General features: G+C 46.2%; 1 protein-coding gene across 3 annotated transcripts in view; it reads right to left on the reverse strand.

The window, feature by feature from the left end:
* The window catches only part of OTOF (otoferlin), a 217812-nt gene that overhangs the window by 158428 nt on the left and 35137 nt on the right, over positions 1-24247 (reverse strand). For all 3 annotated transcript variants that reach the window (XM_038396681.2, XM_043510006.1, XM_043510007.1), the window contains exon 3: positions 6397-6485. In XM_038396681.2, coding sequence (XP_038252609.1) covers positions 6397-6485 — 89 coding nt within the window. The remainder of the gene's footprint in view (positions 1-6396; positions 6486-24247) is intronic.

Consider the following 24247-nt stretch of genomic DNA (forward strand, 5'->3'; position numbering starts at 1 on the left):
CCTACAGCCCCATAGCTATGCGTACAGGGCCATAGCTGCGCTGCGGTAGTCTCCAGATGTAGACACACACTATGGCAATGGAAGAGGTCTTTCCTTCACTGTAGGAACTCCACCTCCCCGAGCCAAGGTAGACTTGGAGGATGGAGCTGTTCTCAGTGGTGGCAGATGACAGAAGAAGAAGCAATGGTCTCAAGTTGCAGTGGGGGGAGGTCTAGGTTGGATATTAGGAAACTCTGCTTCACTAGGAGGGTGGTGAAGCACTGGAATGGGTTACCTGGGGTGTGGTGGAATCTCCTTCCTTAGAGGTTTTTAAGGCCCGGCTTGTCAAAGCCCTGGCTGGGATGATTTAGTTGGGGTTGGTCCTGCTCTGAGCAGGGGATTGGACTAGATGACTTCCTGAGGTCTCTTCCAACCCTGATCTTCTATGATTCTATGTCCATGGAAGCATTTGTCTGTCAACCCTAGCTGCATCTACACTAGCGGCTAGGTCCACAGAGCTACAGTGCTCACCCGTGTGAATTTTTCCCACCCCTGTACACAGTAGCTATGACGACCTATGTTTTAAGGGCAGAGCAGGCCTGAGGCACATGTTTAACCTTGCGGGTGATTAACCTCTGGAACAAACTGCCATGGGGAGTGGTGGATTCTCCATCTCTTGATGTCATCTTCCGAACCAGACTGGCTGCCTTTCTGGAATATGCTTTAGCCAAACACAAGGTACTGGCTCGACGCCGGGGAAACTGGGTGAAGTTTGAAGGCTTGTGATACACACAGGAGTTCAGACCAGATGATCCAAAGGTCCCTGCTGTCCTCACACTCTCTGAGCATCATTCCAGGGTTTCGTAAGACCGACAGAACTTCTCATTGGTGCCCATTGCGCACGGCTTTTGCGCAGCCCTTTGCCAAACTCACAGTGACCTCAGGAGGAGTCTGAGGATCAGAATATCCTGAACCCTGCCTGAAAGCTGCTGTAAATGGGGGAAGTTACGCTGGAGTCCAAATAGCTACATGAATTTGTACCTACTGAGAATCTGGCCCTGTTTATTCTGAGCGCAGTCAATCCAGGACCATGCTTTAGCCAACTGGTGAAGCTAGCAATTTGCTTTATTCTGGAGAAAGGGGACAAGCTTGGTTTACACGTCTCTAAGCAGCAATGAGCGTGAAACAACTAGACTATCTGGCTGAAAAGTGGTAGCCAGTGCTGGAGCTCTAACTCCTGGCTCCAGGCTCTGGGAGTGGATCCTGTTTCCTTACCTATGGAGCAGCAAACCCTGGTAGAGGCCTCTCAGCTGGCTCCTCGTCCTCATTTCCAGCAGCTTGTATAGACATTCACATTGACTTACAAGTTCTTTTCCTTAGCGTGCGAGCAAATGTTGAGTCTTTGAAGAAATGCTGCATTGTTAGCTGTGCAATTTGCTGTGCAATGATTCTTTGCAGGAAGCAGTGATAGGCAGTTTGCTCTTTATTCTCCATACTTGGAGGCAATTTTTGACACAGAGCAGTTGCCTGAGAACTGGTGTGCGGGCTGAGATGCGGAGGAAAGGGAATTGCCTCTGTTCTAGGTTTGGTTTATGTGTGCAAATAAAGCAAATCACACTTAGATTATTCCCAGGCTCCATGTCAAATGACTTCTCCTCCAACGGGAAAGCTGACCTGCAAAGCCCTGGAAACAGGCTACTGCTTGGTACAGGGGCAATTCTGGTGCTAGCAGTGGTATACTGGTGCCAGAAGTGGTCACACCAATATCTGTGGTTCATTGCAAACAATCAGTCCATTGCAATACTTTGTCCATTTTTGGCCCTTTTCATCGCAGAATCTCACAGCATTTTACGGACATTAATTCTCACAGCATCCTCATGAGCTGTAGATCCCGTATTATCACCCCTATTTTACAGAGGGGGAAATCAAGGCTGACTTGCCCCTGGGACCCACAGCAGGGCAACAGAACTCTGATCTCCCGACTCCTAGTCCCCAGACATGAGGGAAACAAACACAGTAGAAGAGAGCACTGTTCATTTGCACCAGAGACAGGCTGAAGGGAAATAAAAGGATGCAATAGATCTGCTATTCAGGGTCAATGGAGCTATGCAGATTTACTCTCAAGAGGGGGAGTGTGGAGCAGAAGCAGCGCTGGTTACTAAAGTGATGTCTACACTGGAGCTGGCATTTCCAGCTCTGGGCGGTGAACACACACTAGCTTTAAATAAGGCAAGGCCCTGAAGTTAGCAGTGCAGCTGTGGCGATATCAGGGGGCCATTCTGGGACATACCTGTGGTCTCAGAGGGGACTGTACTCGAGGCAGCTAGAAAATGAGACTTATCGTAAAGGCAGCATGTCTCTGGCTAAGGTTACTTACCTGACCTTTATTACCATAGTACCATCCTTCCTCTCTGCATCAGCCTTGCAAGTAACTCCCTCCCACCCCACAACACACAGGGGTTGGAGCTATCTGGGATATCTTCAGTTGCTCCCAGAGCTGGGGTGGGCTCTGCCCTCAGGACAGCGACTGAATAAATATGCTCAATTGAACAGAGCCAGCACGCAGCATAATTGCTTAGGGCCTTGAGCAGCTCCAGGGCCCCCACTATTAATTATTAGTATGTGTTGTGTAGGGGGATCCAAAATATTCCTGCTTAGGGCCCCCGCTGGGCTAGCACTGCCTCTGCTCAATTCAAACTCTCGTGTGATTGTCCAAAACTCTCAATGAACCTGAGACACAGTCAGGTCCAGTTTGATATTTTAAAGTGATTCATATTTAGCATCCCTGCCCCAGGAACCATCTGTCTGTATCATCACTTGAAACAAGTGTCAGCTCTCCCAGCTGGTGGCTCCGAAGACCCAGACTGGGGGTGAGACCCTGCTTAACACACTGGCTTTTAGGCTTTTAGTTTGTGTAACTCTTGCCTGTGTTAGAGCAGCTCCTAGGAACCTCGGCTAAGATCTGGGCCCCACTGTACTGGGTGCTGCACAAACACAAAGTGAGAGCCACTGCCTGCCGCAAAGAGTTTCCAGCCCAAATAGACAAGACAAAGGGCACGAGAGGAAACAAAGGCATGGACAGATGCGACGAACCCAAGGTCACCCAGCAGGTCAATGGCTCTTCACTCCCAATCCAGTGCTCTGCCCATGAGTTCAGATGTCTCCAGTGAGTGGCTGTCCCCTGTTGCTTTCCCACATCTAACAGAGCTCTATATTAGCTCACACAGTGAAGGCAGCATTTGTTATGCTAAAAGTCTTGGGTTCAATACCCACTGATGGCTTGTGGTACCTATATGTGTGGATGACCTTATTCTAGGGTTTGCTTCCCCCATCGGAGACTCATGTATAACTCAGGAATGGCTGCGTACTTAAACAAAGCTGATGTCTGAGCAGTGGTGCAGAGCTGTGCGTAGCATGTGGGGGCGTTCTCTGGACAGGACACTGCCTAACAGGTGTATCATCCAGCATGGGCTTGTTCATGCTTGGGGGTTAGGTGCTGATTTTTGGTGTATAGTTTGGGCTGGGAGGTGAGCTGCTGCCCATCTCTTTAGCTCTTTCCTCCGACACATTTAGTGCAGGCCAAATCCACGTACCCCCAATGATCATCCAAACAGCAGCTTCCTCCCGGCTCCGAACCCAAATATCGCACCATTCGCTCACACCTGTGAGCTGTGTGCCTGTGTGCCTGTTCCCCGGCCAAGGCAGGATAACAGCCTACAGCTGCTACCGGCTAATGGAATTTCCTCTTTTAGTTCCAGTGTGGATAACTTGTTGGGGCAGGTTGTTGACTTATATATGCTGGCTAGCATATGTTTTATATATATATAACATATGCTAGACAGCATATATAAATCAACAATATATATAAAGCATTAAACATAAATATTAAGTATTAATATAGCAGTTATATATCCCAGATTAGCCTGTACCTTTGTTATAATCCTGTTCATTTATGCTAAGCATCCCCTAATACCTTGCAATAGTTTCAGTAAGATTTGACTTAAGAGATGGGAAAATTTTTAGTAGCAGGATCTATGATTATTTCCTTGTAGCAACAGAAAGTGAGTTACCCTCACAAGCCTGACATAGTGTCTTCATGCCTCTTAGCATGTGGAATGTATGTACCCGGAACAAAGCTAAGGGTGCATCATGGTAAACACGGAGGGTATACAAGGATGGCTTTAGAGGTGTACCTTTGGGAGCACACCATCTGCGTAAGGTGAACGCGACATCGCTGCACAGGAGACCTGTGTGGTATAGCATAGCGGTGTCCAATACCTTCACCACTAGCCACATGTGGCTAATAGGCTATTGAATTGTGGCTAATGCATGTGGCTTTTTTATAATGTGGCTAATAAGAAAAATTCAAAACCACAAGTGTGGCTAGCAGTGTGGCTAGCATTGAATTTCTATTGGACACTGCTGGTATAGAACCTTTTTCGTGCCTGTCATTGGTTATTTGGTCTCTCGAGTATATTTCATAACAAACCAAAGTGCGGCCAAGCAATTGACTATACAATTTATCAACCAGGTGGAGTCGTTACACCTACTTTGTGCTTGGACAGTTACAGATGAAAAGCAATCACTGGAAGCCTGCTAGATAGTAAGCCTTTCTTATTACACTGAACTAGATGGCTAACACCAGGTGGGAGTATGACCAGCGTTGTTAAATGCCACATAGTATGTGCTGCTAATTTCTGCTAGGGGCCAGATTCAGTATGGCCTCTGCTGGTGCATGGGCCAAAAGGCAATATCCCCTCTCCCCATGTGCTAAAGATACGTCCACATTCAGGAGGATGGCCCTGCATTTCATCACTGGGACACCAATAACTGGCAAAGGCAGAGAACTGGGAGGCCAGTTAAAGATTAGCAGAGATGAGTGAGAAGGAAAGATTAAAGGAATTTAATATGTGCAGGCTGGAGAAAAGGAGATCCTGGGGAGTGATTGGATACGAGGGTGCAAAGGGCTGGAAGCCAGTAACAGAGCCTACCAGAAGGGGAAGGGCGTTGATCATGCCTGAGGCTAGGACCCACGAGCGATGGATTCAGACCAACAGGATCCAGGTTAGAAAAGAGTTTCCAAAGTTGGGCTGGCCAAGCCCAGTCAACTGCTTCCCACGCTTAGCGATAGCAAAACGGGGACTCAGTCTAACACTGCCATTTTATTCTGCTTCTTATGCCAGTGCCTATCCCTGCAGTGTCTGATCCCCATTAGCTGGGCAGAGGGTAATTGAGGGTGAACTCCTCCCATGGGCATGGGAATGGGAATGGCAACATGTAAGTCCCACTTCAGGGAAGTGGGTGGGTCAAAAGCTGATTTTACAGCCATTCTGTGGGTTTCAGCCCAATGCAGGTGTCATGGAGTCCCCGGGCGATGCTCTGGAGCTGCTCCCTATGAAGCCAGGCAGGATTCTGGGGAAGTCTCCTTTCTGTGAGCAGCCTGTCTGCAGGACACACAGCTCACCCGGCTTCCCCCTTCCTGGGTCTGACCTCGGAGCATTCAGCATCCTCTGCCCCTCCGTGTGCTTCCCACAGCGAGTCTGCCCAGGCGGGGTCCTGGGGAAGCCAGAGGATCCTGCCCCCCAACTCAGCAGTCAGACGTGACTCTCAGCCAGCCAGTAAAACAGAAGGTTTATTAGATGACAGGAACATGGTCTAACACAGAGCTTGTAGGTGCAGAGAACAGGCCCTTCAGCTGGGTCCATTTTAGGGGGCAGTAAGCCAGACAACCCTGTCTGCACTTCACTCCATGTCCCCAGCCAGCCCCAAACTGCTTCCCCCTCCAGCCCCTCCTCCTCTGGGCTTTGTCCCTTTCCCGGGCCAGGAGATCACCGGATTCCTTTGTTCTCCAACCCTTTAGTTCTCACCTTGCAGAGGGGAAGGGCCCAGGCCATCAGTTGCCAGGAAACAGGGGGTGTTGGCCATTCTCTGTGTCCAGACCCCTGCACACACCTGCCCTCTAAGGCTCTGCAATGATCATACACCCTTATCCCACCATCTAGATACTTAAGAACTGCATAAGGGAAACTGAAGCACCCCCACAATATTCAGAGGAAACATTAAGAACAGTCCCGCTTCGTCACAGCAGGTAGAGAACCACCGTCATAAACCGCCCCCCTATTTTGTCCGGTTATTAGCTGCTTGTTAGTATAAGCAGTATGTGGCCTGTAGGAGTGCAGATCTTCCTCTCCCCTTCCCCCGTAGTGGGTATAATGACTGCAAATTTTAGCTCTGATTTCCAGGCCATAGACTCAGCATGTTTCAAATTCAGGTAATAAAGATTCCAGAGAGCTTGGCTTGCTTGTCCCCTTGGAAGATCTAGTAACCACCCCCTCCTCTCTCCAGCCTCCAAACAAAACCATGACACATGGCATGGGACTGGCCCCACAACAGGGGAAGAGAAGGACTCGCTCTCACCTGTTGGTGAAGACTTTGCTGTAGTTGAACACCTGGATCTCCAGCAACTCGTTGCCATCGATATTGCTGGCGATTGGCCATCGGAAGGTCTGCGGGAAAACAACAGAAGGAGAAAGTTAGGGTTCTGCTGGGGTTTGTTCCAAGGGAGAGGTTACGTTGGTGGGTTTTTTGCACCCACAGGAATCAGATCCTCAGCTGGTGGAAATCAGTAAAACTTCCTTTATTATATTATCTGTGTTACAGTCACTCCCAGAGGCTGCAGCTGAGATCAGTGCCTAGCACAGTACATAGAAAGTTAGTACTAAATAGCTAAGGGCAGACAAAGGGTGAGTGGAGACAGAGGCAGGAAATGACTTGGAAATGTGAGGAACCATTAGGAAAAGAATAAACAATAAGACAGAAAATATCACATTGCCACTGTATAAATCCATGGTGCGCCCAGAGCTTGAATACTGCGTGCAGATGTGGTCGCCCCATCTCAAAAAGGGTATAGGGGAACTGGAAAGGTTCAGAGAAGGACAACATTGATGATCAAGTGTACGGAACAGCTTCCATATGAGGAGAGACTAAAAAGATGAGAGCTGTTCAGCTTAGAAAAGAGACGACTAAGGGGGGATAATGGAATTGTCTATAAAAGCATGACTGGTGTGGAGAAAGTTAGTAGAGAAGCGTTCTGTGCTGTTTCCTACAGCACAAAAACCAGGGGTCACCCAATGAAATTAATAGATGGGAGATTTACAACAAACAAAAGGCATTATTTCTTCACACAACGCACAGTCAACCTGTGGAACTCATTGCCAGGGGATGCTGTGAAGGCCAAAAGTATAACTGGGTTCAAAAAAGAATTAGATAAGTTCATGGAATACAGGTTCTCCAATGGCTATTTGCCAGAATGGTTAGGGATGCAACCCCCTGCTTGAGATCACCGTACACCAGATGCTGGGAGGGGAAGGCAGAGGTGTATCCTTCCAAAATTGCCCTGTTCTTTACACTCCCCCAGAAGCTGTGCTACTGGTCATTGTCAGAAGACAGGACACTGGGCCAGATGGATCTTTGGTCTGACCCACTATAGCAGGTCCTATGTTCTTACAGCCAAAGTTACATGGCAAGTAAGTGGCAAAGTGAGGCACTGAACCCACATCTCTAGAACACCAGACCAGCATCCTGCCCACTGGGCCACACACCCTCTCTGGCAGCCCCTAGGTCGTCTTTACCTGTTCCTGGTAAAGGAGATGACTTTATTTTCTCTTATATAATGTCACTGCATTTCCAACAAAGTTTAATGGGGGAGAGTGACCCAAGACAGACAGGCCAAAAGGGGTATCCACTTGCAGTCCCCATGAGGAAGCGAACGAGGGGCTCTTTCAACAGAAGTCGCAGTGAAAACACCGGCCTAGTGCTGATAAGGTTTCATTGTCAGTGCTTGGATTAGCATAAGAACGGCCATACTGGGTCAGACCAAAGGTCCATCTAGCCCAACATCCTGTCCGACAGTGGCCAATGCCAGGTGCCCCAGAGGAAATGACCAGAACAGGGAATTACCAAGTGATCCATCCCCTGTCACCCATTCCCGGCTTCAGGCAAACAAATTCTATTTGTATTGTTTTTTTTTGCAAGCCAAGCAATCAGCCTGCTGGGACGGTTCACACAAGGAACTTAAAAATGTTATCCGATTGTCCAAGACATAATCCTCTCATGCCCACTGGGAGCTGAGGAAACCTTATTACCGAACTGCAAACAATTCATTATAGGAAGGCAGCTGCAGTGAGTGAATCAGAACAATGCTGAGTGCGAAGGCAATATCCCGAGCTGCTGAAACATCCCTGCAGTTCTCTGGCTTTATTGGAGGAACACAACGATAATTATGTTCAAAGGGGTGAAAGGCGACGGTGGGGGGTTATCAAGACATCATCCAGTGTTTGGAAGCTCCTGGAGACACAGCCAAAGCAGAAATGGCCAGATGGGTCTATTTCCCCTAACTGACACTCACACTAATACACACAGAAATGTCTGTAAAATTTTCTGCGGAGCTGTTATTGCCACATGGAGGAAAGGAACAAATCGGGTTGTGATTCCAACTAAGTGAGAGGAACTGGTGCAGTGAAAGAGCATTTAATTTGTACAGGATTTGTATTTCTAGGTAATTCTTTTTCACTGCCTGGCAATGTATCCCCATCATAAAGAGTTTGGCTGAATTTGGAAATGATACCCCTATGGGCTTGAATATTTTATAGACACAGACACAAACACAGACACAGACACACACACCCACACACAAGAGAGTCACTAGATTGTTGGCCCTGCTCCAGCTGCTTTGTTTTGCAGTAGAACCTCAGAGTTACGAACACCTCGGGAATGGTGAAATGTTATGAACACCTCGGGAAACTCTGAAATGTTCGTAACTCTGAACAAAACATTAGGGTTGTTCTTTCAAAAGTTTACCAGTGAACATTGACTGAATACAGCTTTGACCCATGGGAAGGAGGCCCTTGAGGAATTCCACCTGGATTTCAACAATTTCCACCCCACCATCAACCTCAGCCTGGACCAGTCCACACAAGAGATCCACTTCCTGGACACTACATTGCAAATAAGTGATGGTCACATAAACACCACCCTATACCAGAACCTACTGACCGCTATACTTACCTACATGCCTCCAGCTTCCATCCAGGACACATCACGCGATCCATTGTCTACAGCCAAGACCTAAGATACAACCACATTTGCTCCAATCCCTCAGACAGAGACAAACACCTACAAGATCTCTATCAAGCATTCTTAAAACTACAGTACCCACCTGGGGAAGTGAGGAAACAGATCGACAGAGCGAGACAAGTATCCAGAAGTCACCTACTACAGGACAGGCCCAACAAGGAAAATAACAGAATACCACTGGCCATCACATAAGAACATAAGAACGGCCATACTGGTTCAGACCAAAGGTCCATCCAGCCCAGTAGCCTGTCTACCGACAGTGGCCAATGCCTGGTGCCCCAGAGGGAGTGAACCTAACAGGTAATGATCAAGTGATCTCTCTTCTGCCATTCATCTCCATCCTCTCACATACAGCCCCCAGCTAAAAGCTCTCTAGCACATAATCCACAATCTACAACCTATCTTGGAAAACAATCCCCCACTCTTACAGACCTTGGGAGACTGGCCGGTCCTCGCTTACAGACAGCCCCCCAACCTGAAGCAAATACTCACCAGCAACTACACACCACACAACAGAAACATGAACTCAGGAACCAATCGCTGTAACAAACCCCATTGCCTACTCTGTCCTCATATCTACTCTAGCAACACCATCATAGGACCCAACCACATCAGCCACACCATTGGGGGCTCATTCACCTGCACATCTACTAATGTGATAAACGCCATCATGTGCCAGCAATGCTCCTCTGCCGTGTACATTGGCCAAACCGGACAGTCTCTACGTAAAAGGATAAATGGACACAAATCAGACATCAGGAATGGTAACATACAAAAGCCAGTAGGAGAACACTTCAATCTCCCTGGACATTCAATAACAGATTTAAAAGTAGTCATCCTTCAACACAAAAACTTCAAAAACCGACTTCAAAGTGAAACTGCAGAGCTACAATTCATTTGCAGACTTAACCCCATTAATTTGGGCTTGAATAGGGACTGGGAGTGGCTGGCTCACTACAAAAGCAATTTTGCCTCTCTTGATATTGACACCTCCTCATCAGCTATTGGGAGTGGACCACATCCACCCTGACTGAATTGGCCTTGTTAGCACTGGCTCTCCACTTGAAAGGTAACTTCCTTCTCTTCATGTGTCAGTATATTTATGCCTGTATCTGTAATTTTCATTCCATGCATCTGAAGAAGTGGGGTTTTTTACCCACAAAAGCTTAGGCCCAAATAAATCTGTTAGTTTTTAAGGAGCCACCAGACTCCTTCTTGCTTCAACTGAACATGAACTTCCAGTGCTGCGCTGTAGGTAAGGGTGCACACGTGAGCTTGGGGTGTATAAACAGGGAAATATCAAGTAGGAGTAAAGAGATGTTATTATCTCTGTATACAGTGTTTGACGTGAGACCAATACGGGAGACTGGGTCCCGTTCTGGTGATGCTGAAAAATTGGAAAGTGTTCAGAAAGAGCTACAAGAATGGAGTGAGGTCTGGAAATTATGAGTTCTAATGAGAGGCTCAGAGAAGCTCAATCTATTTAGTTTATCCAAGGATGAGACCTGACCAGTCTGTAATTAGCTGGAACCAAATAACCAGCCAGTCCTCCAACCTAAAGCAAAGGGATGTGATTTGCAGTCCCAAGTTCCCATTGCTTACTGTATGTTCTGTTATGCTAAAATCATGCAACCTTGGCCTGCAAACCTGCCATCTCTTCACAGCTGGGGCCTGGGACTGGGAAGCAGACCTCCAAGGCAAACCAAACAGGGCAGTAAAAAATGGTAATTCAGTAGGTGGCCAGTAGTGAGCCAATTCCCTCTCACAGTCCTAGGAGGTGCTATGCTGCTGCCCTTCCGATGGGATGTAAAGTGCAGATTCATGGTCACTGGTGTCCCCATAACGCTTTCCACAAGAGCCTGGTAGTGTACTATTGCTAAAATCCAGTTTGAGTTCTTCTGTCCCACTCCCTACTAGCAGTGTCAGCTGGATATGGGACTTCCCTTCCTGTCCTGCACTGTAGCCGGACATTGCTGCTGCATTCCACCCCAGAGACAGCTGCATTTCATAGGTAGCAGAAATGATTCCTTCTTGTAGGAATCATTTGCAAACTTCTTCCCTAGGAAAGGCTCTATGCAAGTGCCAGGTTTCACTGTTACTTTTACAGCGCCTGACCATTTGCTGCTTTTCCAGGCCCAGAACCTCCCTGTGTTTCTCACGCTGAGAGCAAGAACTTTCCTTCCATAACCAGCCTGCATTCTGGGGACAAGCCGGCTGGGTTCTGCTTGACTCCTCTCCTCCTTCCCTGCTGCTTTGGGCCTCCTTGTCACTCTAATGAAGCCTTAACTTAGCCATCTGCACCACTCTCCTTACCCTTGGCAAATGCTAGACCATGCCATTGGCCCACCCCTGCCTGAGGAAGAGAACAAACCACAACATGGACATTAGCGGCTCCTTATTTGCACTAAAGCTCTAACAGAAACAAGAGGTTCTGAGACACGACAAAAAGCTGAAAGCACAGACTAGCCAGAATGCATCTACAGCCAAAGCGGAGTTCTTCCAGCTGAGCCACACAGGTGAAGGACCAAGTTTAGCACCTTACAACTCGCAGGCTTGCAAGGTGCCACTGTGTCTCACGAGGGAAACTACAGATGTACCCAACCTCTGGACCCTGGTGTCCCCCAGGTTCAAGGATGCTTGGGCTGAGCCCATAGCTGCAGGGAAGGATCGCTGATGGAGGGGTTTTTGGATGCGTCTGATTTCTGAGAGCACCATGAAAACATTACAAATAGAGGTGACTGGAATTCCCCCCCACCCACCCCCTGAAAATTGCAGTGTAAACCAACAAGAAGTCAGTTTGTCCACATTTGTAGTTGAAATCTGAATACTGAAACATATTGGCTGATGACTGGGGGGAAGGGGGAATTGGCTGAAATTGACCAATTTTGGGGTTTTGGATTATTTGAGGAAAACAATGACAAGATCCGATACGGTGCCCGGCCAGGTTTATTGTCATCAAAGCACAGCAATAGCCCCTGGCAGACTCTACGAGGAGACTAAGTCATGTGTGCTACAGAGGTTTCCCTCTCGATTTCTGCACCGAGAAAGAGATGGAAAAGTTCGGATGCTGTCTCTGCCATACGGGAGAGCAAGTCAAAGCATTTACTTTAATTGGCTGAAGAGAGACTAAATCAAAATGCAGATTAGATTTTATTTGAACTGGTGACTTTTCTCATTTTCCACTGCCATTTTCTTGAGTCATTCATCTCCTCAGGTCAAAAAAAAAAACCGATCTGTAAATCCCACTACAGACTTCAGCAAAATGGGAAGAGAATATGCAGGCAGCTTTGTCCAGGAAGCTCATCTGTGTGTTCAGATACCAGGCTGCTGAGAGCCATATGAGTACCTAGGCAGAGAGCTGGGATTCTACAACCTGTGCTGGATTTTATGGCAGTCCCTTCGTGGACTTGGATCTCTGCTGCATGCTCACAGTTCCTGGACTGACTGGGAAAACTTGGGATGTGAAGCAGAATCCCCAAATGCAGCAGGATCACCACAGCCAGCTGCTGCTATTTAATGACTAGAGGAATTTACACAAAACTGGGGGAAGAGGGGTGCAAGGGTAGGCAGTGTGATCTGGTGATGAGAACAGGAATCTGGGAACCTGCCAGTGAGCTACCAGCAGCAAATCATTTACCCTCTTTGTGCCTCAATTTCTCTGCCTCGTAAAGAGAAACTGACAAGCCCATCTCTCACTGTCCCCCCCTCCCCAAAGGTAAAGAAATAGAACCAATGGTGAGAAGGACGTTTATACTTTTAAGATTTAATGTTGAATCATTTGAAGTGTTGTGCGGAGCACAGGCAAAGAGATACATCTTTAAAACATCCACTACATTGAAACCGACAAGTTGCGCCTTTGTTTTGTTTCGGATCTGGATTTAGCTGCCTTGCTATAGGCACTGAAGTTGGAAGATGTTGGCCTTGCAGAGACCGTGTCAGCTTGAAATTGAAACAATTGAAAGAAAGAGTTAAAATGGTTTCAGGTCCTTCCTCTGAAATCCCAGCTTTTGTGGGGTTGACTTGCATGTTCCTAGTCTGAGAAGTGCTTTGCTCGCCTCACTCAGGTGCTGTGTGAAAGACCCACACAAACCAGACAGGAAACACAGTGACCAAAGCTCACAGAAATCTATGGGAGATGCCCATGGGCTCAGCATCGGACTGTAACTGACTTACACAGAAAGAAAAGGAGTACTTGTGGCACCTTAGAGACTAACAAATTTATTAGAGCATAAGCTTTCGTGAGCTACAGCTCACTTCATCGGATGCATTTGGTGGAAAAAACAGAGGAGAGATTTATATACACACACACAGAGAACATGAAACAATGGGTTTATCATACACACTGTAAGGAGAGTGATCACTTAAGATAAGCCATCACCAGCAGCAGGAGGGGGAAAGGAGGAAAACCTTTCATGAAAACCTTTCGTGCTGCTGGTGATGGCTTATCTTAAGTGATCACTCTCCTTACAGTGTGTATGATAAACCCATTGTTTCATGTTCTCTGTGTGTGTGTATATAAATCTATACTCCTTTTCTTTTTGCGAATACAGACTAACACGGCTGCTACTCTGAAACCTGACTTACACAGGTGATGTTTTCCGTCCTGCCCTCTTTCGCCTCCCAGAGACACATGGCCTCCGCTCCAGTCCACATCAAGTGCAGCTGTTTCAGTGAGCTTCCTCCCCCATCAGTGGCATGGCATTACTCCTCTATTGGAATCCCTCCGTCGGGTCCCCATGTGTTACGGAATCACTCATCTATGAGCATATGTTTGATCTAACTGGTATTACTGAAACCTGGTGGGATGAGTCGCAAGATTGTCAGAATCAATGGTTATAACCTATTCAGGAAGGATCGGGTGGGCAAAAGGGATGGGGAAGGGGTGCTCTATGTCAGAAATAGTGTTGCCTGTTTCCAAGTCACTGATAACTCACACGAAAATGATCTTGAATGCTTAAGGATCACTGTCCTAACAGATAAAGCACAAGATGGGATATTCATTGGTGTCTGTTACACACCACCAAAGCAAATGAGGGAACAAGATGACTGGCCCCTTTGACACCTATTTAAAATGGTAGGCAAAAAGGCTGTGTGATCATGGGGGACTTCAGTTTGGAAGACACATCCTGGAGGACTCATGCTGCCAGTATGAAAGCATCCTTGGAATTTCTGAACACTTCAGATGATAATTTCCTTACTCAAAAAATGTTGCAGCCAACATGGGAAATTCTTTATTAGGCTTTATTTTAACAGACAGAGAGGACCTGATTACAGAACTAAAAATTAGTGGTAGCTTAGGTCCCAGTGGTCATGACTTGATCACATTTATAATGTGTAAGCAGAATAAAGTCCAGGCCAGTAATATATACACTTGCTGCTTTAATTTCACAAAGCTGAAAAAAATTATGAGCCAAAAAAGCTGAGAGGCAGAATTTAACCTGAAAAGTATGAATAATTGGAAATCATGTAAGAACTCCTTCTTAGATGTCCAAAAAGCCACAATCCCACAATTGAGGAAGAAGGGTGGGCTGGTTAAAAAAACTGGCTTGGTTTAGAGGGGAAGTAAAGGCAGATATAAAAATATTTAAAAGTAATATATAACAAAGGGAAGAAAGGGGAATTTGATAGTAATGAATATAAACCAGAAGTTAGGAATTGTAGAAAATTGATAAGGGATGCAAAGGGACACAAGGCAAAATCTATGGCCCACAGAGTTAAGGACAATAAGTAGTTTTTCAAATATACTAGGAACAAAAAGAATCCTGACAATGGCATTGGTCCCAGATGGAAATGGTAGAATTATCAATAATAATGCAGAAAAGGCAGAATTGTTCAATAAATACTTCTGTTTTGTATTTGGGGGAAAAACGGATGATACAGTCTCATCATATGGTGATAACACTCTTTCCATTCCACTAGTATTTCTGGAGGATGCTAAACAGGAGTTATTAAAGTTAGAGGTTTTTAAATCAGCAGGTCCAGATAACTTGATTCCAAGACTTTTAAGAGAGCTAGCTGAGAAGTTTGCTGGACTGTTAATGATGATTTCAATAAGTCTTGGAGTACTGGGGAAGTTCCAGGAAACTAGAAAAAAGCTAATGTTGTGCCACTTTTTAAAAAGGGTAAATACGATGAACCAGGTGTGTGACCCTGACATCAACCCCAGGCAAGATAATGGAGCAGCTAATATGGGACTTGATTAATAAAGAACTAAAGAAAGCTAATGTAATTAATGCAAATCGACATGGGTTTATGGAAAACAGATCCTGTCAAACTAACTTGATTTTTTTATGAGATTACAACTTTGGTTGATAAAGGTCATTGGGCTTACATAATATATTAAGACTTCTGTAAGGCACTTGACTTGATACCGTATGACATTTTGATTAACACAGTAGAATGATACCCAATGAACATGACACACATTAAATGGATTAAAAACTGGCTAGTTGATAGGTCTCAGAATGTAACTGTAAATGGGAAGTCGTCATGAAGCTGGTGTGTTTCCAGTTGGGACCCGCAGGAATCAGTTCTTGGCCCTATGCTATTTAATGTTTTTATCAATGACCTGGAAGAAAACAAAATCTTCACTGATGAAGTTTGCAGATGACACAAAAATTGGGAAGTGGCAAATAATGAAGAGGACAGGTCATTGATAGAGAACAAGCTGGATCGCTTGGTAAACTGGGCAAGCAAACTATGCATTTTAATATGGCTAAATGTACTCTTCTAGGAACAAAGAATGTAGACCATACTTACAGGCTGGGTGACTCTACCCTGGGAAGCAGGGACTGAAAAAGATTTGGAGGTCCTGGTGGATAATCCGCTGAACACAAGCTCCCAGTGTGATGCTGTGGCCGAAAGAGTTAATGTGATCCTGGGACGTATAAATAGGGGAAGCTCGAGTAGGAGCAGAGAGGTTATTTGACCTCTGTATTTGGCACTGGTGCGACCGCTGCTGGAATCCTTTGTCCAGTGCTGGTGCCCACAATTCAAGCAGGATGTTGATAAATTGGAGAGGGGTGAGAGAAGAGCCACGAGAATGATTACAAGATTAGAAAACCTGCCTTGTGGTGATAGACTCAAAGAATTTAATCTGTTTATCTTAGCAGAGAGAAAGTTAAGGGGTGACTTAATCACAGTCTATAAGGGGAACAAATATTTAATAATGGGCCGTTCAATCTAGTAGAGGAAAGTGTGACATGACCCAGTGGCTGGAAGCTGAAGCTAAACAAATTCAGACAGGAAATAAGTCATCAATTTTTAAAAGTGAGGATAATTAACCATTGGAACAGTTTACCCAGGGTCATGGTGGATTTTCCATCACAGACAATGTTTAAATCAAGACTGGGTGTTTTTCTAAAAGCTCTGCTCTGGGAATTATTTGTGGGAAGTTCTCCCGCCTGTGTTAGACAGGAGTTCAGACTAGATGATCACAGTGGTTTCTTCTGGACTATGGGTCTAGGAATCCCATCAAATTTACGCTTCTTGTCATCACCTTCAATGTTGTGCCCCTCCTTGCTTGATCTCGTCACCTGTGCGCTGCCAACTTTGCAACTGTCACCTGCCCATTCGCCAGCATCTCCCACTGTTGCTGTCAAGCTTTCTTCTGCATGGCCTCTCTATGGATGGTCAGTCCACTCTGAACTCATCGGTAGGGCCCCATCCTGTCCACATTTAAGTGCTACTTAAAGGATAACATCTCCCATGCTGTCTACAGTAAATTGGATCAACCTGTAAACAGTTCCCTATTTGTTTGTTCCCCTTCCCCCAAGCTGTTTACTTGTCTGTTTGTCCTTTGACGAGGTGCTCTTTGGAGCAGCAAATGCCTCATCTGGAATATGCCTAGCACTCTGTGAGTGCTACAATGAAAATAATAAATGCAGCTGATGATTTATACTGTGTCATCAAATGCACAAAGTAAAGAAACTGAACAAACCAAAGGAACATTCATTTTCTTTCAGTTACAGTCATCACAACAACAGTAAGGGAAACATTTCAGAGAATTATGGTTTAAAGTCAGCGATTTTTTTAGAGCCAGACTGGGCCATTATGATCAGCCAGTCTGACCTCATGTAGAACCCATGCCTGAGGATTTCACCCAGTGGTTTCTGAATCAAGCCCATATCTTATGGTTGAGTTAGAGTATATCCTTTAGAAAGAGACATCCAAAATTGATTGAAAGACTTCAAGAGATGGAGAATCTAGCAAATCCCTAGGTGAATTGTCCCAATGGTTAATTACTCTCAATGTTAAAAACATGGGGCTTATTTCTTCTTTGAATTTGTCTGGTTTCAGCTTCCAGCCACTGGATCCAGGTCTGCTTTTGTCTGCTAGATTGAAGAGCGCTCTACCATCAGAATGTCATCTCAGAATGTGATGGTGTCCTTTTCACATCTGTGGAGACACCCTGAAATAGCTGTCCTTGGTCCTGAAACTACAAGCAGCCAGGGTAGATTCACTTGTAAATGACAAATGTGTGTTTCTTTGATTCCTGCCCTTAAAACAAGCCAAAGAAGGTCTGAGTATGGAAACCACTGCTGAGTTTTCAGCTACTCCAAAGGAAGCTCCTCTTCCTACCGGCAAGAGCAAAACTGTGAGGGTGTTTCTAAACTCAGGACATTTTATTAGTAGGTGCATTGCATTCAAACCAAGGGGCTGCAATCAGGATCGGGGCCCCATTGTGGCAAACAGACAAAAATACAGACCCAGCTCTAAGGAGCTTACAGTTTAACAGGGGAAAAATGCTGAGGGAACATAACAAACATTCAGAAGGAAGAAGGGAAACAGCCATAAGAACGTGTCTGTGTAGATCAGCTATATTTGCATTTTCCTACTAAAAGCCAACAGCTTTGAATGTGCTGAAAGCAAGTGCCTTGGGCTCTGAAACGTCTTGCATAATCTCATTGCAAATTTATGTTACTCTCCTCATTGCTAGTTCTGTTGCACGGCACCAAGGGACTTAAGCTGCACTCTCAGAACCGCTTCTCTTTGCAAAAAGGGTTTGATTTTCTTAATGCAGCAGCTGAGTCTGCAGGAAGTGAGGTAACAGGGCAAGAGTTTGGGGCTCACATTGGCTGAGCTGCAGGTAGCCCTGAGATGGTAACTCCATCCTTGGCCAATTCAGCCTCACAAAATGCCTGGAGGGTAGGAAAGTAGCTCCTGGCCTTTAAATCAGTTGGGTAAACTGAGGTGCACAGATTTGCCTACATTGAATTGCAACTCAATGGCACAGCTGGAATTAGAATTCAATAGTCCTCAAACTTACGTTTTATCCACTGCCTCATATGCCTCTTAAAGAGCTAAGAGCCAACAGCAATGTGCCCGGTAGTACAGTGACTCTGAAGCTAAGGAGCCTAGGACAATACTGGCTGGCATTCATGTAGTGCATTTCATCCAAAGATTCGAAGTGCTCAGCAAACATTTACTGAGATCACTAACCCCGCCTTTCAAATGCGACCACTTCTGGGGAAGAACACAGCAGCTGTTTAACACCTCACAGCAACACTATAGGATAGTTTAGGGGAAGAAACAAAGAATGGTATGACAGAAGGGGATTTAGGGAGGCAGAGAATTGGGATTTCAGCAGGATGTAAGAAATAATGCCCCAACCTTGCAAAAAGTATCAGGAAACTTTTAATTATCAGCATTGGCCAGGACCTTGGTTTTAAGTCTCATGTGAAAAAAGGCAGAAGCACAGTGCCCCCTAGCACTCATCTGGGGCTTTGGTTTAGTATTGACTCAGAAGGAAGAGAACCTCCTATTGAATCAGAAGCAAGGATGTGTGTTCCTAAAGGCCTCCCTCCTATCCAAACCCTGTCCGGAGAAGATCACCACCCGGCGTGAAATGGCTGCAGGCGAAGGACCTAGCTATCACAGCAGTATGGTTAGATATGAAATATTCCTGAAGGCAGGGGCCAGGAGGAAAGAGCACGTCTGGCCTTAACAAAGCCGAACAAGTGGCTGCTCACATTAAGATGTCACTGCAGGGGAAATCACACGATGGAGAAGCCGATCATTAGGAGACAGGCGACAGGCTGCTTGCTGCTGGAACTCATGCCTGTTCTGCACAAGCAGGAAAACCTGCTCCAGCGAGGATGTAAGAGCTAGTCAGAGGGAAAGAAGCCACAGGCTTTGTAATGCACGCTGATGCAAATGGACACTGATGAGGTCTGAAAGCCCAGAGTTGGAGCTGCATAAGCCCCTTAGACCAATTTGCAAGGGATGTGCATTCGCTTCATTTCTTCTTTTCAAAACAAAAGTTGCAACGTGGAAGGTTTTTTCCTTCCAAAATCATTCAGTCCTGAGCAACCCAACACTAATATACCAGCATACAAAGCTCAACCCTCTTGACCAACCTGACAATAACAAACCTGTTTGCTTGTCCACATGATAAAGAAACATTCCATTTTCCAAGCTTCCAAGAGGAGGTTATAATCAGGAAGCGACAAATATTTTTAAAAATTCTGAAAAGATACCTCACCAGCAATGTGCCTTCTATTTCTATGGGGAGATGAGCATCAAAGCTTTTGGGGAAACATTCATGTTCTGCCACCACAGACGCAAGTCAGGAAAAAGAGACTGCACGGAGAAATAAACTTCAAAAGTTGATATTTAGATGGTGGAACTCATTGCCACCGAAAGTTGTTGAGGCCAAGAACTTAGCAAGATTCAAAGAGTGATTGGAGGTTTATGTGGCTAACAAGAATATTCAGATTTGTTACCATTAGTGATAACAAAACATTTGGAAAGGAGATTAAACCTTGTGCTGGCTAGGAGACAGGGTACTGGACTAGATGGACTGTGACTCTGATCTCGTCTGGCAGTTCCTATGTGCCCATGGCTCTACCTATTGTATTGGCCAGGTCTACACTACTGCTTACATCGATGTAAGTTACGTCACTCTGGGGGTGTGAAAAAATCGCTCCTTTGGGCGACGTAACTTACACTGACTTACCCCGGTGTCTACACAGTGCTATTTCAGCAGGAAACACTCTCCTGCCGACATAGCTTCCATTTCTCATTGAGGTAGATTAATTACATTGATGAGAGAATGTGCTCCTGTCGACATAGCGTGTCTTCACCAGATGCACTAAATTGATGCTGCCACATCGATTGCAGTGGTGCTGATTTAGCGGGTGAGTGAAGACAAGTCCATTCTCTCTCTCTGCCCTAGCTCTTTTTGGAGCAGGCGCATTGCCCTCTGAAGTCTGTAACGAACCATCCCCTCCTCTGGCATTATACAAATAAGACATATTTAATAAAATAATGAAATCTAGTAATCAAAACAGTTCCATGCTTTTATGATCTCATAGAAATTTATATTTTAATTGCAATAGATTCACATCCGTCACAATCTGTCCCCCAGGACAGATCTTTTCCATTAGCACAGTTTAATAAGACATCCCCTTTGCTAGATCATGCTTCACTGTCACCTGGTGAGCCAGTGTGTCTTTAATGCCAGGCTAACCGCACTGTGCTTCTGACTGTATCCAGACGGCTCTGTGGTGCCTGGCAGCCAGAAAGGATTTTTACCAAATAGCTGACAAATTGCTTCCATGTAGCTTTGCCAAGGAAAAAGCAGAGGGGACTGGTTGGGTTAAAGGATCAGGACTGGGGATACAAAACCCTTTGGCCTACAGGGATCTGGCCCACATCACAGCGATCCTAGCTATACTAGCTCTTACAGGTGGAAAATACTTTTGGCGTCATCCTTCAACAAGCTAATCAGTGGTGAAAACAGAAGAAAGGCTGCCCAATTAGAGTGGAACAAAACCATGGCTGACCAATCAAAGTGGAGCAAAGAAAAAGGACCAGCCAATCAGCAGAGCAAAAAACAAGCAAGCCAAACAGCAGAGTAAAATCGGATGGCGATTCAGAGTGGAATAAAAGAAAATCCAAGCGGAACACTGGTATGGTGCCCCCCACAAGAAGGAACCGAGGGCAACCGACCTACTCACCAGCCCCTTGAAGCAGCCCTGCATATAGCTTGATCCAGATCTCATTGGTACAACTTCAAGAGTTTTACACCTGACAGGAAATGTCGTGATCCCATTTTACCAATGGGCAACTGAGACACGCTTGGACACGGTCTCACAGCAGGTCGGTTGAGCAGGGGGTGGCACTAGATGACCTCCTAAGGTCCCTTCCAACCCTGGTCTTCTATGATTCTACAACATAGCTGAGAATAGAACCCAGGTGTCCAGACTTCCAGTCCAGTGCCCTCCACCCCCTGGGCCACACTGTTAGCGAGTGCAACCTGTCCATGTCTGGCAGGTGATTAGTCACTTATTTGACATGAGTTTAGTGGAGTTTGGTCCAGTTCCACTGTACACATAGAACTAATGGGGCCTCTCTGTCTGCAGTCCCAGCAGAGAGGTCAACAGCTGCACGGGCCAAGGAGCCTTCCTTCTCTTGCTAGACGGGTTGTGGCACCCTGTGCATCAAAGCAACGCCCTGGAACCTCCATATTCACCATTGTCATATCAGTATGACAGGTTGTGTAGAAAGGATGCCTTGTGAGGTAGCATTTTAAAGGTCTTGATCTGCTGAACATTACTATCCTGTTGGATTGTGTGTGCTGTCATCGGATGGGAAGTTATGAAGTTTTGCTCTGTGTGTGTTACTGAGATATGTTGTGAGGTTGGGAACACCCACAATCAGGCTTTCAGATACAACCATGGGGCAGCCAGACATGCTGATGGCCCATTAAAGGGAATCCACCCTCCCAAGGCTATCCCAGGATCTGTATACAATGGAGACTTCTCAGAGGGGGCACACAGACAAGGGAGACTGATTGACTCACTTCATAGCAAAGGCTCTTTCCAGCAAGCTGGAAGAAACTGTAAAAGAGAAATGACACCATTACTTAGCCTCACTCCCCTCACAACTCAACACCTGGAAACCCGTCTGGAGGACAAAGATCTCGAACTGGGGAAGTGGTCCCAGGCAGGAGAAGAGTTCCAGCCTGTGTACTGAAGATCTATAACCTGCTTGTTCAATCTATCAGGGTGAGACATTGCTTGCTTCAAATCCTGTTTAGTTTATAGAACTTAGATTGTGCACTTATTTTTATTTTCTTTGGTAACCATCTCTATCCATTATGCCTTCCACCTATAATCCCTTAAAATCTATCTTTCTTTAGTTAATAAACCTGTCTTATATTTTACCTAAAACAGTGTGTTTTGCTTGAAGTGCCGGGGGAACCTCTGCTCAGTGTACAAAAGCTGGTGCATGTCCTCTCCACATTGAGGGAGGGGTGGACTGGGTAATAAACTTACACTGGTTAGGCCTCTGACCAGGGCAAGACAGTACAGCTCTGGGGTCCTAGGCTGGGGAGCTGGGGGGAACTGGCTGGAGTCTCTCTATTGTTATGATTGGCTAGGAGAAGCATTCATGTAACTCAGCTGGGTGTGTCCCTGCCTGTGGATGCCTGTGTGTGTGCTGGAGAGATTTGCAGCTTGTCACAATATCACAGTGTGAGAGAGCGCCCAGCTTTCTAAGCCAGAGGGCTCAGCAGTATCCCAGTTCCAGGTGCACCCCAGGAAAACCCATCACACGGGTTTCCTAGGAGTGGGAGAGAGGGATGCTTGCAGAGAGAAGGGTGTTTGTGTGTGCATGCAACATAGGATGTTTGCTGCATCCCCCTTTAACGTCTGATCCTCTAGGGGATAACAGCCTACTGTTGTTACCAGCCCAACACTGAACTCAAACCCCACTGTCAATCCATGCCCATCTCCTGTGAACCAATAGAGAGCTGCATCTCCCAAGGCTGTTGATCTGGGACCTCCGCCCAGCACAAAACTCCCCAAAAGCAATGAAGAGAGAGGGAGCAAAAGCCTTTTGTCTGGTACCTTGTCTGTTCTGGGAAGAGCTTACACAGCAAACAGGTTGGAGAACTCCTGGGGGGGGTGGGTAATTGGTCTCCCGTGCCTGGCAGAGCTATTAAAACACCAGGCTCTATTTTTCTCCCAAACTGTCTCATTCCGATTGGTGAGGCTCTCACAGAAGTGAGTTCTTCCACGCTTTATTGATTTTCTCCCCCTTTTTTAAAGTTAATGGTTTAAAATGCCAGTGGGGCAGAACAAGGCCCCTTCTGACTGATGCACACACATTTCGAGTCCGGGAGGCCTGTTAGTTAATGCCTGGCACTTGGCATCACCAGAGAGCCCTGGAAATATCAATGAATCAGCACAGCCCAACCTTTGACTATTGACTCCCATTTTACAAAAGGAGAAGCGACTTGTTCCCAAGGTGAAGTTCACCCCAGCACATGGCCCCGTGGGCTGAAGTGTGACTTATTCCAACAGTCATAACTAGGCCATGTGCTGGCGCTCCACCCAGGGGTGAATTTCACCCACAGGGGATCTGTGCCCCCATATCTAGCTGGGTCTGCCCCTCCAGCCCCATGCCCACACTGCCTTCCCTACAGCTGAACTCACAAGCTGCCTTGCACTCACATCCAAGGTGATCAATTTCACTTTCACCCCTTTTTAAAGGAACAGAGACCCTGCGCCCTGCCCCGGCAAAACATGCAAACTACTTATCTGCACAACCGACCCACCAGCAAACCTGGTGCTTGTGCAAATGTTCCTGGCACCCTTCCAGAGGCTCCCTTGGCGTGTTGGCCCTTTAACACCTTTCACAGAGAGCTGAGGAGTGTTAAACCTCTCAGCAGCAGCAGGTAACAATGGGGTGGTTAGAAAGTGTAATTGGCTGTTTTCCTTAACAGCCCGCCTTGGCATCAAGGCATTCATCTCCCTTTGCAGGCTTTGGGAAATAGTTCAAACTGAGGGTGAATTCGGATGCAGAGCTTGGGTGATGCGGAAGGTCACCGCAGCAGCTTGGTCTTTGATGGCAGAAAGAATCCAACAGTGATTAGAAGAAGGTGCAGGTGGGAGCAGTTTTGCTCTGTCATTTAATTGCCTTAGTGCTCGTTACTGTGCCTAAGCCACATGGAAAGGTTTTTATAAAGAGAAAGTCTCTGTAATCTTCTGTAGCTTTAACAATTCCAAAAGGCTGGGAAGGGACCCCCATTCCAGTAAGGCTATGCCAGAATAGTCCCTGTGTGAGAGTGTGGACACTCCAGTCTGGAATCAAATCACTTTTATTCTGGAGTCACTCCAGAGGAAAT

The sequence above is a fragment of the Dermochelys coriacea genome, chromosome 3 (assembly GCF_009764565.3).
Source record: "Dermochelys coriacea isolate rDerCor1 chromosome 3, rDerCor1.pri.v4, whole genome shotgun sequence".
NCBI classification, from domain to species: Eukaryota; Metazoa; Chordata; order Testudines; family Dermochelyidae; genus Dermochelys; species Dermochelys coriacea.